The sequence below is a fragment of the Chelmon rostratus genome, chromosome 3 (assembly GCF_017976325.1).
Source record: "Chelmon rostratus isolate fCheRos1 chromosome 3, fCheRos1.pri, whole genome shotgun sequence".
Classification (NCBI taxonomy): Eukaryota; Metazoa; Chordata; class Actinopteri; order Chaetodontiformes; family Chaetodontidae; genus Chelmon; species Chelmon rostratus.
Window position 1 is genome coordinate 5,997,718 of NC_055660.1, and position 15,721 is coordinate 6,013,438.

The 15,721-nt window shown below is 43.0% G+C and overlaps 2 protein-coding genes across 4 annotated transcripts in view; both read left to right on the top strand.

Annotated features, from left to right (window-relative positions):
* tmem131l (transmembrane 131 like) overlaps positions 1-8,132 on the top strand; it is a 33,829-nt gene extending 25,697 nt beyond the window's left edge. For 2 of the 3 annotated variants that reach the window (XM_041934457.1, XM_041934459.1), the window contains exons 20-34: positions 47-180; positions 1,121-1,263; positions 1,604-1,790; positions 2,093-2,278; positions 2,826-2,975; positions 3,094-3,646; positions 3,769-3,881; positions 4,086-4,252; positions 4,327-4,536; positions 4,670-4,745; positions 5,245-5,366; positions 5,465-5,597; positions 6,126-6,196; positions 6,309-6,442; positions 7,586-8,132. In XM_041934457.1, the coding sequence (XP_041790391.1) occupies positions 47-180; positions 1,121-1,263; positions 1,604-1,790; positions 2,093-2,278; positions 2,826-2,975; positions 3,094-3,646; positions 3,769-3,881; positions 4,086-4,252; positions 4,327-4,536; positions 4,670-4,745; positions 5,245-5,366; positions 5,465-5,597; positions 6,126-6,196; positions 6,309-6,442; positions 7,586-7,879 (2,673 nt within the window). In that variant the 3' untranslated portion in view covers positions 7,880-8,132. The remainder of the gene's footprint in view (positions 1-46; positions 181-1,120; positions 1,264-1,603; positions 1,791-2,092; positions 2,279-2,825; positions 2,976-3,093; positions 3,647-3,768; positions 3,882-4,085; positions 4,253-4,326; positions 4,537-4,669; positions 4,746-5,244; positions 5,367-5,464; positions 5,598-6,125; positions 6,197-6,308; positions 6,443-7,585) is intronic. The other variant, XM_041934458.1, reaches the window with a different exon arrangement.
* A 1,068-nt stretch (positions 8,133-9,200) lies between these two features.
* Positions 9,201-12,650, top strand: LOC121604836 (toll-like receptor 2). Its single transcript, XM_041934460.1, has 2 exons — positions 9,201-9,255; positions 10,062-12,650. The coding sequence occupies exon 2, from the start codon at positions 10,070-10,072 to the stop codon at positions 12,458-12,460; it is 2,391 nt and encodes a 796-aa protein (XP_041790394.1). The 5' UTR covers positions 9,201-9,255; positions 10,062-10,069; the 3' UTR covers positions 12,461-12,650.
* Positions 12,651-15,721: the final 3,071 nt, after the last annotated feature.

Consider the following 15,721-nt stretch of genomic DNA (forward strand, 5'->3'; position numbering starts at 1 on the left):
CCCTCCCAACCTTTGTCCCCTCTTCCTGTGTGTTTTTTTTGTGCAGGCGGGTGAGAGTGTGGAGGACATGACAGGAGAAGGTGTCCTGCGTCTGCTGCTGCAGCCCTGGGAGGCCAGAGAAGTCGCTGTGGTCTTTACTCCCTCTGACCACAAGCCCACCACTACCATCCTCATCATCAGGTAGTGATTCATATTAATAGGATGAGTTTGTCTTTTAGGTGAGTGTGTTCAGATTGTTTTGAGCTGCTTTGCAATAGTGGAGATTTTCAAAGCAGATTTTGACTTCTCATAGTAGGAAAAGCAGCAGGTGTAACTAATTAATAACATTTACGATGGTTCTTTTCTGTGAGCTGTGACAGCGACTACGTTGCACTTACTCGGCCTTACATGGCCAATGAATATGAATATTTCATTAATATTCCCCTTCATATGCATCCGTGCGTACTCCTATTAACTCACTTTTTCAAAGTTTTCCACCGGTACAGACTTGTTCAACTGTGTGGAAACAGCCTCCCTCTTTCATTCCTTTAGCCACCTTCTTGAAAAGGTTGGCGTTGCGATATGGTGCATATCCAAAAACCTGTTGATGTCAGAGTCTTTCACAATGTTTCAAAGCAGGTGTGTTTCTCCTTGCAGACAGAAATGTGGGCTTTTCTTTTGTGCATGCATTTCTGTCCCAGCCTTGCAAACTGTTGGCTAGGCAACACACAAAGCTGACCGTAAACAGGCAAGAGGCCGCGTGACACAAACTACAGTAAAAACCCCAACTGAGATGCATATTCTGAAAGCGCTGTGTACACGTCCAAAGAATGCTGCCTGAGTAAAATCAGCATATCCCACGTCTTTATTGGAAAATGCTACATTCAGAATAATGTCAAATTCTGAATATCCAAGCAGAACATGCTATTTACATGACCCGAGTGCATTGCAATATGTATCACAGCAACTTAAAACTGTGAAGCAGCTGAATAAAAAATCTGAATAGCTGAAGAATAAAAGCAAAAATTAAAGGAAAAATAAAAATTGAATCCTTGGGGCTCTTTCTTGTGTTATGTATCAAGCATGTTGAGCGTGAGTTCTGTCAAACATGGTCTTTGTTTGTCTTGTAACTGTGTTTCAGAAACAACCTGACAGTGTTTGATATGAAGACGGTGCAGGGCCACGGGGCCAAAGAGCTGCTAAGAGTCGAAGGCAAACTGCCCGGTCCGGGATCCTCTCTGCGCTTCAATGTTCCTCAGTCAACTCTAATGGAGTGTCGGGATGGTGAGATCAATGTTTAAACTTCATAAAGTTTAGTGCAGCCATGTCCAAACTATTCCATAAAGGGCAGTGTGGCTGCAGGTTCTCGTTCCAACCAAGGAGGAACACACCAGGCTAGACTCATTTAATCAGCTGATCTCACTTTTCAGCTGATAACTAAGGGATCCCTTGATGTTGATTGGTTGGCCTGGTGTGCTCCTCCTTGGTTGGAACGAAAACCTGCAGCCACACGGCCCCTTATGGAATAGTTTGGACATGCCTGGTTAAGTGGCAGGTTTTCACTTTTAACAGAAAGATAAGGCAACTGAACAAACAACTTAACGTCACTGCCTGTCCCTCGCAGGCCTGCGCACCGACAAGCCGCTTTTCACCATCAGAAGGAGTTTCAAGGTGGAGAATGCAGGAGAGCTTCCTCTGACGGTCATGTCGATGAATATAAACGGATATAAGTGTCAGGGGTTTGGCTTCGAGGTCTTGCAGTGTCGCCCCTTCAGCCTCGATCACAACAGCTCCTCAGAGATCACCGTCGCGTAAGTGGAATTGTAGCCTGTTTATCGGCTTACAGTGGATTTGTTTTTTTTTACTGTTGTCACTTAACACGTTTTTATGCAACACTTCAGTGCTGCATGTTAGTCAGAATTAAAATGGACAAGCGCTGTGGCAGTGCAAGCATCTTTTCACTCATTTTCTACTTTCTTTCTTCCTCTTTTATATTTTTATGCAATGTGGCCAAATTGTACCTCCCTCTTCCTTTTTTATCTTTCTGTTCCTGTTCACTCCCTGTACATCCATTTCCTTGTCCCTCACTGTCTCTGCCTGCCTCCGTCCTCAGGTTCACCCCAGACTTCACCTCATCCTGGGTGATCCGGGACCTCACGCTGGTGACCTCACGCGGCACCTCTTTCCCTTTCACCCTCAATGTGACGCTGCCCCACCACATGCTGCCCCTCTGTGCTCAGGTGGTTCCTGGTCCCAGCTGGGAGGAAACGTTCTGGGTGGTCACCCTCATCTTCACATGGTTAGTACAAGACATGTACAATAGCCTATGTCAGGCATCTCAAACCGGTTCCATAAAGGGCCGCGTGGCTGCAGGTTTTCATTCCAACCCAGGAGGAGCACATCAGGCAAACCAATCAACATCAAGGGATCACTTAGTTATCAGCTGAAGACTGAGATCAGCTGATTAATTGATTCCAGCCAGGTGTGCTCCTCCTTGGTTGGAATGAAAACTTGCAGCCACGCGGCCCTTTATGGAACCGGTTTGAGATGCCTGGCCTATGTTGAATGTTTTTCTATCAAAAAAGTCAGTAAACGACTGATGACTCCAAACCAGCTGATGGAAATGAGTCTTAATTTGCATTTTCTTTTTCCTTTTTCTTTCTTGCAACATTTCAGAAGTTTGCTTCAAATTCATTTGATAATTAAATAAAAAAAAAACAACAACACATTTTACTCAAGATGTATTATTCTAGCATTTGTTGAATGAATTACGCAAGTAAGTCGTTGTTTTGTAGTAACACAGTCAGGTGCTGTGACAATATCTGTTGTATTTGTTTGTGTTTCAGCTTCTCCCTGTTCGGCGTGTGTCTGATGGCCTTCCATCAGGCCCAGTACATCCTGAATGAATTCTCCACGCCCAGCATCAGAAGCAACCACAACTCCGCCCTGTCCCGGGACAACGGCTCTGTCAATAACATCACGTCCAATGGAGTCAAGTATGTTTTTCAAACCCTCTTCACTATTTGCATAAAGATAAATACTGAACAATACTGAATACAGATTTTTATGGTGTTAAAATACTTTAATTTGTCATTTTGTGTCTTTTTTGCACAGTAAAACAAAGGGCAGCTGTAAGAGCTATGTGGACACCTGTCATACCTCTGACAAAGGTAAGGGGCGTGGCTCTCCAGCCCTGGCCAACAGCCCCACCCCACGTCCTCAATCCTCAAAGAGAGGCTCCTCAATCACCCCGTCCCAGCCCCAGAAGAAACACAAGGTTTCACTATATTACACCAAATACAAGTCCAGCTTGTCCACAGCAGCGACTGGTGCTGTGACAATGGATGAAGAGCATGAGGACCTGACGCCGGACCCTCCCCTGACCCCAGACCCTGATGTCTGCAACAACAATGAACCGGCTTTCATCAGTGAGCTGGACAAAAAGACGTCAGCAGACTTAAAAGAAGACCCCCACAGCACTATAGAAGATAGAGTGCCAGCAGAAGTTATGTTTCCCATGGAAATGCCTGCTGGTTTCCCAGATAACGTCACATTGAGTCCAGGACCTAGACCAGGCCTGCTGGTGTGCAGCCCGGTCGAGAAGAGCTGCACTGAGCACTACACAGAGAAGATCACCGCAGAGAAAAGGGACGCTTCTGAAATAGAGGTAAGGAATGCTTATTCAATCAGTTTTATCTCTCATTAATTAACTCAGGCACTTTGCAAAGCATATAATCTATTTTTCCAATTTAAAAACAATCATCATTACTTTTCTTTTTCTTTCTCCAGCTGGGAGAAGACGGGAAAGGCCAGAAAAAGAAAGCACAAAGTGCAGAGACTGGCACTGCTTCAGGAAATAATAAGGGAAAGAGGAGTCGCAGGAAGACAGAAAATGTCTCCAGGTAGACCTTAATTGACCTATATTTTCATCTATAATCCATTTATTTTTATTCTGATATTGAACATGAGAAACATGAGACTTGTCTTTGTTGTGTAATGTTTAAAGAGTGAATGCAGAGCTACATCAAACAGCGACAGTGCTCGAAAACAGCACCAACCGGTAAGACAGATGTGTTATCATTGTTTCTGTCTGATTACTGCCTTAGTGCTCCTGAGCACAATGTAGTGGTGATGCCAGAGAGGGAGAAAGAACCTGACTGGAAAACAGGGGACCGTAACATCAGTGGAACCCGAAACAGGAACCGCTGCAACGGCACCAAGTCAGAAACACCAAAGCCGGGACAGAGTGCTGAGAGCTCCCTCAAGCAGAACGGTGGGCATCCACTCACAGCTTCACTCCCTCCACGCTCACACAATTTTCATCTCACTGACCTTGTTTATGTCCAGCAGGTGCGTGTCCCGCTCGCACTCGACGGAAGTGCGCTACAGAGCGCCGCGGCGGCGGAGTGTGCGAGTCGGGCTCGGACTCCGGCAGCTCGTCGGGCAGCGTGAGGGCCAGCAGAGGGAGCTGGGGCAGCTGGAGCAGTGCTAGCAGCATGGAGGGGGACAAAGACCCCAGTGCCCGAACACACGCCTGCACTACCTCATCTAGAAAAAGTAAAGAACGCTTATCTTCAAAAACAGAAAACAAGAACTATTAACATACTGCCACAGACTGTAGCTGGCATTGTGACAGTGGTGAATTACATTATTTTGATGTTCATCTTGTCTTTTTTTTTTTTTTTTTCAGGGGACTCCATGCAGTACGGTGTCTACCCAGTAGAGCGAGACTGCTACCAGACAATGAATAACCACAAGGCTCTCAGGTAACTCACATACACTCTCACCTGGATAGAAGAACTGGCTGTGACGATGGTATGAGCCTGTTCAAAGTGTTCCTGAGACCATGTAGTAATTTCCTTTCAAACCCAATCATGATACTATCAGCTGTTACCAATCAACCTGTTTTTTGCAATTTTTTAATGATGTTTTACACAGTGTCCCAACTTTTTTTGGAATTGGGATTTTATGTAAAATTTAGGAGGTAATTAAATTTAAGAAATAGGTAAATAAAAATATACAGTTAGGTTGCCGGGGAAGTTTTTATCCATTGTAGTTTTTCTGGGGCCACACTGAATACTGGATTAGATATTACTAGAACTTGTGAATCAATGAGTACAACTGGATCTTTTTTGTTTATCCACTTCGCAGCACTGATGACAATCTCTGGGTTATATTTAGTATTATTTGAAGAGAACTTGTGGAACATATAGATTTGTGTTTCTGTTCTGTTTGACCTGTAACCTTTGCCTTGTCTGTGTTTAGCATGAACAGCTTGTACCGTAAAGACCAGTGCCAAAGCCCAGATGTCACAGCGCCCAGCTTTGCCCCGAGTTTCGCTGCCGTTGCTGCAGGAGTGGACAGGAACATGGATAGAGACGCTCATAGTAAATACATGCTTGCTGTTTTTAAAGAAAAAAAAAAAAGTTCATGTCTTAAACAAAAACGGCTCGGCGTGACCTCTGACCTCTGTGCGCTCCCACAGACCTGACCAGTCAGTATTTGCCTGAAGAGACGTGGTCGGCTCCATCCATCCCCCTCACCAATGAGTTCAGATACAACACCACCGAAGCTCTGCCCTACATACCTCAGCCAGCAACCACCGCGTCGTACAATGGGTGGGTGTTTGAATGCACGCTTGTTAACTATTTTTAGCAGACAGGCAGTCAGCGAGAAGCTGATGAAAAAAGTTAGACATTAAACAGTCTGAAGAGCCAGATGTTTTCCTCAGGAGCAGGTGGAGACTGACACAGAGCTACTGAGAGAGTGAACGTTGGACTTAAGTTTATGTCCGGGAACGTGACTCCAAATGAATGCTAGCGTTGTGTCTGCTGGATGTGAATGAAAGAAATGGTTTGCTAGCATTAGCCACAGTGTTTTGTTCTGTAATTGTCAGCTCCTTTTGTGACAGAAATAATTTGAGAAATTAAAACAACATTCTAACGCCTAGATGAAAACACTTCCGTTGCTGTGGTCAATGTGTGCGTTCCCTAAAAAAAAACTCGTGCTGCACATACTGCAGATCTGACCTGGCACGATAACTGATGCTGGTTTACAGTTTGAATAATTAGCTTCCCAGCGCTGCAGTAATGTGTTATCTGTCCCTGTTGAAACCGTTGGATCAAATGTTTCCTTGTTTCCTGCAGGTTTACTTGGAGTAGTGCCAACAGCCAATGCAACAGTCCCTACACCTACTGTGAGGAAGGCAACTACATAGGTACAGTTTTCCTCTACAGTCGTCCAGTTATATATCCATGGTACACTTGAAACAGTGGAACAAGCATTGATTCCTTAAAGTTCAGCATTTGTTTTTCCTCATCATCTCGCAGGTAATGGAACATTTCCCAGTGGTTTTCCCAGTCAGGAGGGTCAGAATGGTCACTGCAGTCAGACCAGCTGGAGTGAGGAACAGCATCAGGAATCGCCCTCAACCTGGGACACAGCAGCCTGTGTGGGCAGCAAGGTGATGAGTCGCAATGTTATATAATATAACTGGAATGGTTCAGTCAGTCAGGGGAGTGAATTTATGTCGTAGGGCTGCAACTTCGGTTACATCTGCAGATTAAAGGCAAGAACTTCTGAGAGGCAAAGTTCCCCACAAGCACACACTTGTACCTACAATATGTTGTATATACATATTGTAGTTCAAGTTGCATAATGTTGAAATGAAATAAAATGCAGTAGATTTCGGTAACATCACGATGTAAATAGAGAAAGAGTGTGAAGTAACAGCACTGAATCCATCATCCATCACAGGGGGAATTACAGTTGCTTAAACAACAGACTGTGATGTCATTACCCCATAATCACAGTCACGCCTATGCTGTTGCATCACAAGAGTTATAAAAAAGAAACTCATGGAAATTGCACACAACAGGTGTGTGAGTGTGTAACATGAACCAATGAGAGAGCAGGGTGCCGCCTGAAACCCGTACTTAGCACCAAGCTCCTAACTAACTTGCTTCCCCATTCTGTGTCCACTGAAACCCCTGAACTCCTGTGATGCACGCGTTAACACCCGGATTTGCTCCTCCACTGGAGGATTTTCCTCTGCGGTTGTGTCATTTTGAACAGACACCAGCAGCTCCTGTCGTGACTCAGCCACCATTTAAAGGAAGCTGTCAGCTCTTGTACTTTCATCACTGCTCTCTGTGTCTGAGCAGAAAGGAGGAACAAAAGCGTTTGGTTTAATCAAATCAACTTTTATAAACTTCTCTTTCGTCGGCGATTTCTTCTGTTTTTTTTTTTTTGGAGTGGGGCATTGAGGTTACCTGGCATGTATCTTAACCACTAGTCAGTGCAACAGCTGGTGAAAGGAGTTTTTTAGCTGATGGAGAGAAACTTTGCTATGTTTACTTGAGGGGAAGGTCATTTTATATTAGCTGAAAAGGAGAGGGATAAAAAAAAACGACAGCCAGGTCATCTCTGCAGGGAACAGGCAGCCACATGGCCGATGGTAGCAGAGCACAGCGGCAGGTGAGGTTAGAAAAGGTCATGGAACGAGAACACTGGGCTACAACTCCTCCAGACAGCTTTGGTCTGCACACTAACCAGCTCAGAACAGTAGTTTAACAGCTCATAATACTTCTCTCTCCGTCCTCTGCAGCCATACTTCTCGGGTACCCGCAGCCTGTCCCCCATGTCCAGTCTGTTTGGCTCCATCTGGACCCCCCAGAGCCACTTCCAACCTGAGCGATCAGCCCCGATGTCCCCCGTGTCCCCCATCACCCCTCCTCATTCTCCCTTCAGCCGGGAGCCGGAGGGGAGGTGCGCGCCCATCCAGTACTCCAGCTTCAACCCGTTCGGCCCGCACATGAACCTGGACATATGGAACTCTTCCTCCAACCGCAGCTCCAACTCGCAGCTCTCCAACGACTCCGGCTACTGTGGAGATGTTTAAATAATAAAAAGTCAAAAAAATAAAAATGGCAGACCTTAAGTATAATTGCAAACATATGAAACATTGATATGTAAAAGAAAGGAAATAAAAATGAATGTTCTTTTATCATTAATGGGGGAAAATGTGAATATTCCTTTTCTTTTATGTTCCCATTTTCAAATGTTAAATGTTGTGAAAGGTTAAGCATTTGTTGTATATTTTTCTAGATGTTTTGCAGTTTTGATCATAGAAAATAAAAAAAAAAGGTTTTGTACTTGAACGACACTTGAGTCTTTCTGTAGTTACAGAACGCAGTATTTAACTGGTGTCTGTCTGATCCCACAAGTCCATTCATCAGTCATCATTTTTGTTTCATCCTCTCAAACATGAAACTGCAACATCTCAACTCAATTTTACATTACATCCATGAACACAAGGTGTATGTATAGACCACAAACTAAATATCAGATCTGAGCCCTGCACAGAAATGCCCAGCTCAGAGACTCTGATTTAAACTTAGTAAAGCTCCAAAAACACTGAATCCTACATTTGGTTTGATTTAATTTTGTCAAACACAACACACAGAAAACACACTTCTCTAAAATACCCACAAAAAAACCTCAGGAGAGAAGGAACAACACAGATTCAAGCAATGACTTCACGTAATGTCGCTCAGAAATGTCCCTCCCTGCCTAGGAACGGCCCCATGTTTCAAATATTATGACACTGCTGGCATCAGCAGGGTTATTTTAGAGTCACAGAAACTTTCCATAGGCTGAGCATTACTCCTTATGACTACTTCTGGTAACTGGATGTTTGTAGAGTTGTTCTCAAATGTCCACAACAAGTTAATAAAAGATTTTCAGGGAAATATAAAGAGCAAATCTCAAAACGATCCTGCTGTTTGTTCTACACATGCCTTTAAAATAAGTCGTTTAAATACTGTATCTCATTCTGGACAGACAGACAGACAGGTGGGCTAATGACATCACAAGTCTCAGGCCCTGTTGTTAGTGAGCTGAATTAGTGCTTTCCCCAACCAGATAGACTTAGTTTTTATTACTGAAATACTAAGGCTGTAACTAATTAAAACAAATAGCATCAGCAGTCCATTAGTTGTGCAGCAGCCTGACCGATAAAGGCAGGCTGCTGACCACCTCAAACACTTCCTCTTTTTTTTTCACAGTTCTGAGTTTGCGTGAAACCACACAAACCAACAACCTAACTGTCATTCATGAAGCTCTGCCTGGAAAATTTTCCCTGATTGGGCAAAATATTTAGGAGACATGTTGAAATCATTTTCACACTAGGGAAGTGACGCAGACAGCGTTTCATGCCCTGACCGTGCTGCCAAGACGGAAAGACAGTGCAGCTGTAAGAGGCCAAGACGCATCAAGGTATTTATTTATTTATTACTTTAATTTCAGTCCTCTGTCATGCTTCACAGTGTGGAGTGTGTCATTATAGACTTTTTTAGTCTTTAATTATAGATAATAAACTGTCACACTTTCAAAAAGCTATCATAAATGCATTTAAAAACTTTTTTGAAAGCCTTTTAATATAATTATGCAGATCCATGTTAGATTGGCACATTATTTACTAATTTAGATCCAGAATCAACAAAATACAGTAAAAATATTAAGTAGCAATAAATATTAAATGCAAATTTATACCATGGACACAGAGAATTCTCAATTCTAATTGGCTGGCAGGTGTGGATTATTTTCTAGTAACTGGACAGTATAACTGGACACCTGTGATGCAGGTGTCCAGGTGCCAGTGTTAAACTGCAGGTACGGACAGCAACACTGAGTTTTAGCTAAAGAGCCTGGATCTTGTGTTATTTGTGCAACAAAGAAAAGTGAGAAGTACAGGAATTTAACTTTAAACTTCTTTAATATTTGCGTGAATCTGCAGTAGACGTGGACCATACAACATTCAGGTATTATTCATAACTTCGGTGACACACTCCAGACTCCATAACAAGCCTTTTGCCAGGAAAACATTTCGTTTTGTCGCACTAAGACAAGCACAGGTATAAATAATAAACTGAATGATGGCTGGTTTCCGTTTAGGCGTCTGGTATTTGTATTTAATATTTAGCTCAGATGATTCAGGGTGTACTTTGATCAAGACAATCATGTTGCTGCCAGCGTATTAGCCCCAGCCTGCAGCTGATTTCTTTTCTTTTTTTGTTTTATAGGGATCAAGATGCCAACCCTGACACTTCTCACGTTTGCCCTTCTGCTGACACATCACGGCTTCTCGCTCTCCAGACCACAGTGTCACAGCTGCGAGGAAACATCCTGCGACTGCTCGAGACAAAAGCTGAAGGAAGTCCCCGCGCACCCCTCAAAGCTCATTACCCAACTCGACCTCTCATTCAACAGACTGAGGACAATCATGAAAAATGACTTTGTGGCATATGCCAGTTTACAGTCTTTGATCATGAACAACAACCTAATCCAAACGATCCAGGAGCAGGCATTTGCCCCGCTGGCTAATTTGAAGAAACTGGACTTGTCCTTCAACAGGCTGGACACGCTGTCTGCAGAATGGTTCAAGAACCTCTTTTCTCTTCAGCACTTGAATCTTTTGGGGAACCAATATAAAGTGTTGGGCAAAGGCAATCTTTTCCAGCCACTGAAGAACTTAAAGACCCTACGTTTTGGTGGATTCCACCTTCAGTCTGTCAGGGAACATGACTTTGCTGGCCTCAGTGCACTTGACGAGGTTGTTTTTGATGGGCAGAATCTCCAAGTCTATGCAGAAGGAAGTTTGAGACAAATTGGGCACATTAAATACGTAGCACTCGGCCTGAACGGTCCGTTTCTGAGGAATCAAACGCTCGTAAAAGCCATACTGTCTGATGTTACACACCCAGATACAACCCTGAAATTCATTGACACGTTTTTCGTCAGAAAGGCTCAAATGTCCCCATTTAGGAGCCTCTACCACGGCGGAACAAAACATGTTACTTTAAAAAATGTTAACATTACAATGGGAGCTTGTGTGTCATTTTTGAATATGCTGTCACACTCGAATCTAACTATGTTGTCGATGGAAGATATAAAATTCTTCTTAGGTTATATTGGTTACGTGCCATATCACCCAACCATGAATCATTTAGAGGAGCTAGTTCTTAGAAACGTTGAAGTCCCTCAGTTTTACAGTTTCCCAGCCCTCGGTTTCCTCCGACCTCTGTTGAAAGTGGTGCGAAGGGTGTCTATGCTAAACTGCTGGTTCTTCGCCATTCCTTGTAAATTCATTGTCGGCCTCTCAAATCTGGAGTACATAGACCTCAGCGACAACATTTTGAGCGACCTGGCCCTCAGCCAAATGATGTGCGATGGCGAAGGTGGTCTTCAGAGTCTGCAAACCATCAACATCAGCAGGAATCACCTGCAGTCAATCAACAGCCGCCTCTTCACCAAACGACCGAAGCTCAAAAACATTGACATGAGTGGAAATTCGATTTACAGCATGCCTGACACTTGTTACTGGCCGCCAAGTCTCCAATTCTTAAACCTCTCATCAACACATTTGGAAAAAGTGACCCGTTGTTTGCCGACGAGTTTGCGCATCCTCGACGTATCACACAACACCTTGACCGTGTTCAACATCAAGCTACCTTTTCTCACAGAGTTACACATCTCTGGCAACAAGCTCAGTAGTTTGCCAGCTGGGAGTTTATACCCTCGCCTCACATTTCTCTCCATTCAAAACAACAACGTACACACGATCAGCAGCACAAATCTGAATGATTATAACAATCTGACGAGTCTCGAGGCTGCTACCAACACGTACGTCTGTTCGTGTGACTTTGTCGCGTTCATGAGAAGCGACGTGACGTATCATCGAGTCACGATCGGAGATGAGTTCAAGTCGTACGTCTGCGACTCCCCCGATGCCATGAGAGGAACGAGCGTGGTGGACGCGAGGTTGTCAGTGTTTGAGTGCCACACAGCGTTATCTTTTTCTTTACTCTGCTTAGGCATCCTGGCGTTGTGTCTGCTCGTCGCCGGTTTGTGTCACAAATTCAGCGTCGTGTGGTATGTGAGGATGACCTGGGCCTGGCTGAGAGCTAAGAGGAAGCCAAAGTTAAAAAAGGGAGAGCTCAGGTATGATGCCTTTGTGTCCTACAGTGAAATGGACTCTGGTTGGGTGGAAGCACATCTGGTCCCGGAGCTGGAGCAGGCCGAGCCTCCTCTCCAGCTCTGCCTCCACAAGAGAGACTTTATTCCTGGAGGCTGGATCTTGGACAACATTATGGACGCCATAGAGAAGAGTCACAGAACTCTGTTTGTCCTTTCTCAGCATTTTGTCAGGAGTGAATGGTGCAAGTACGAGCTGGATTACACCCACTTCAGACTGTTCGACCAAAACGACGACGCGGTCGTGCTGATTCTGTTGGAGCCCATCGACACAGAGACCATCCCCAAAAAGTTCTGCAAGCTGCGGAGAGTGATGAACTCCAGGACGTACCTGGAGTGGCCTAATGATGACAACCAGATCCCCAGGTTCTGGCAAAGCTTGAGAACAGCTATTAAAAGACCTGAGACGGATGATGGAAACCATGAGAAAGAAACTGTGGGCATGTAGAGTTTTGCTTTGCAATTTTTCTAACATGAAAGCTTTACCGGATCACTTTCAGATAGATGAATGTGACAAAAGCTTAAAAACAGATTAACTGAAAACAGTATGAAGAGAATATATTTAATGTTTGACCTCATCAGCTTCATTGATTTTTGTAAATATCTGCTTATTCTGAGTTTGATGCAGCAACATGTTTCAAACAAGTTGGGACAGGAGCAACAAAAGACTGGGAAAGATGTGGAACGCTCCAAAAACACCTGTTTGGATCATTCCACAGGTAAACAGGTTGATTGGTAACAGGTGATAGTATCATGATTGGGTATGAAAGGAGCATCACAAGCGAGGATGGAGCGAGGTTCACCACTTTGTGAACACATGATTGAATAAAGGAGATAAATACATGGACACTTCATAAAACCATCTGTTTTCTATTTCTGTGTCTTTATGATCGTTTTTGGACAGTACGCAAATACAGTTGGCTCAAACAGTTGAAGGCCTCACAGTCTTTTTAAGTATGCATTACCATCATCTCAGAGGAACTGATAATCATTGATCCCACATGAAACATTACTTGGTTTGGAGAAACTGATGAATTATTGTTCTTACATCTGCTTATTATTATTATATTTCTGGATGTGTGTTAATTTCCAACATATTGACAACAGCCTCCTCATCTTTAACCTCTAAACCATTGATCCCCAACCCGTGGGCCGTGGGTCATTTGGTACTGGGCCGCACAGAAAGAAAAAATAATTTCCATTATTTTGTTTTTTCACATAATTTGAAAAACAGGTGGTGCCTGACAGTGCCAGTCTGCAGCCAGGTCCTGTTGACATGATTAAAAAGTGGATTTACGTTCATTATTATTGTTATTATTATTATTAAAGAGAAAATACCACAGTTTTCAATGCTGATCTTATCATTTTATTTTGTTTTTATCTGCTACACCTTTAGACTGGGCCGTGAAAATATTGTCAGACATTAAACTGGGCCATGGTACAGAAAAGGTTGGGGACCACTGGTCTAAACTACCTGCTACCTATTAAAAATGACTAAAAGATTTTAAAAAGTTGGTTTCATTGATTTAAGCTTTATAGCTGGAACGATTCTGCTGTATACTAAAAATAAAACCAAAAATTATTGTTAAATAAAATTATGATGATGAATTTCACATCAAAGACAAATGAGTGTGTGTGTGTGTGTGTGTGTGTGTGTGTGTGTGTGTGTGTGTCCATGTGCTCGTGTGCCTAAAAGCGTGTGTAATTCATTGTTGGGCTCTTGAGAGCTGACATATTGCTGCTATTGATCTTTAGTCCTAAAATCAACACAGAAGCCTGGATACTGATGACAGGCAGGCCAGGGGAGTCAGGGTGTCCTGATAACACACACACTAACACACAAACACACATTAATGCTCAACATGTGCATATAAACAGAAGCGCACGCACATATTTACAGAGTTACAGATGTCTGTAAAGGTCAGTAAAAATCTGGTGAAGTGCAGGACATAATGTGTGTGACTTAAAATCATCAATGTTACGTGCATTTGCATGTTTTATACGCGCAAAGGCACTGACGCCTAACACACACACATGTTGTACAGAAGGTCACACATCATGATTTTAGTAAAAAGGCATGACTTTATCTCCCAAAAGCAACTTACTGTGCTGCTCAACACTGCTCAGATCCACTGCACTGTATTTGAATTGCAACTAAGATGTAATTTTTTCCAAAGATCTCTGCTTAAATGTTGAGGAAACAACATTTAGAATTGTGCAAGACATCTAAAATATTCCCATCTGATGAAATTATGTAGCTGTAAAAACAGAGCAGACTAAGTTTCGGTTTAGCTTTCTAGAGATTCAGAGAATTGTGGGAACTTGCAGACACAGAACAAGTTAAAATGATAAAAATATTAGATTTTTTTTAATAACTTTTTTAGACGTTTCTTTTGTAGAAAATTTGACTCATTTTGGGAAAAATTATTAAGTAAGACCCTGCTGCCATAAACACTCACTAGAGCGGCAGGGGCTAGCTGGACCAACAGGGCTTAAGCCTGGTGTTAAAATAAGCCGGTCGTGAAATCCGACCTAATAGTTATGGCGGCCGCACAAAGTAGGCTAAAGCCTTCTTGCTAAGATCAGGTGTAAATGTTACACCTGCTAAAGTAAATCTTGGCTGTTTCTATAGTAACGACCTTAAACAACACAGCTTGTAACACCCGTCAACACTGTAACGATGATGTACATCAACGTTATGAGAAATAAAGTATCTCAAAGTATCACTGCTGCTTGTGATTATGTTTAAAAAATTACGCACTTATGAGCTTATCATAAAGATCAGCCTTGTCCTCTTCTTTATCTGTCCTTTATATTTGGTTTATAGCAAGCAGACATTTAGCAAGAGAGCAGGAGACTGCTAACAGTGAATCCTAGCAACGCATGCTGCTGGGCGGTAGCCTCAGTCACGTGGGCTTCATATGGATGCGCATCGCTACGACCAGGCGTCGTTAAAACTAGGCTGAAGTTTGGTTGGTGCGACTGTCAAAATTAAGACAGATTTAGCAGTTAGAACCAGGCTTAATAAAGACCAGCTTGTAATCCATGGCTAAAAGTAGTCCCCGACAAATGGAATATATAACCCTCTTTTATTTATTTATTTGTTTGTTTGTTTGAAAGGGACAATACACATTAATGAACATCAGTATGTGAGTACATGTGTAAATGTGTCGGAGTTAGCAAGCCTGCTAATTTACATCAGTAGTCCCTTGGCGGGTAATAGACAGACAGACACATAGGAGGTAGATGAGAAAAGAAAAGAAGGAATACATTTGCTACAAACTACAGTGCTCAGCTGTTTCAACAAATTTTCATTTCATTTTTTTTCAAAAATAAAAATTATGTGATCTGTTTCTGAGATTCTTCGGTCAGTAGTAGCTGATTTGGGGCTGAGGGTCACAGACCAGGTGGGGAAATTGGAGCCCGCTGAAAGACAGACGAACACATTTTTGGTTTTGGTCTTTTTATCAAACTTGTTGACAAAAACAAAAATAGAAAATAATACAAACCTTATCCTTTAACCTTTTCTAGTCTCAATGCAGGTAAAAATGTGTGAATCTGCTCATGGGAGCAGTTTGCTGCTGGAAGGCTCTACCACCTGACCACCTGACCCCCCTGCATCTTTTCTTTCTGTTCAGCGAGTCAGTCAACAGCCTCAGGTGAAACTGAGGGCGTGTCTGAGCTTTCACCCTGCTGAAGATCAGGACTG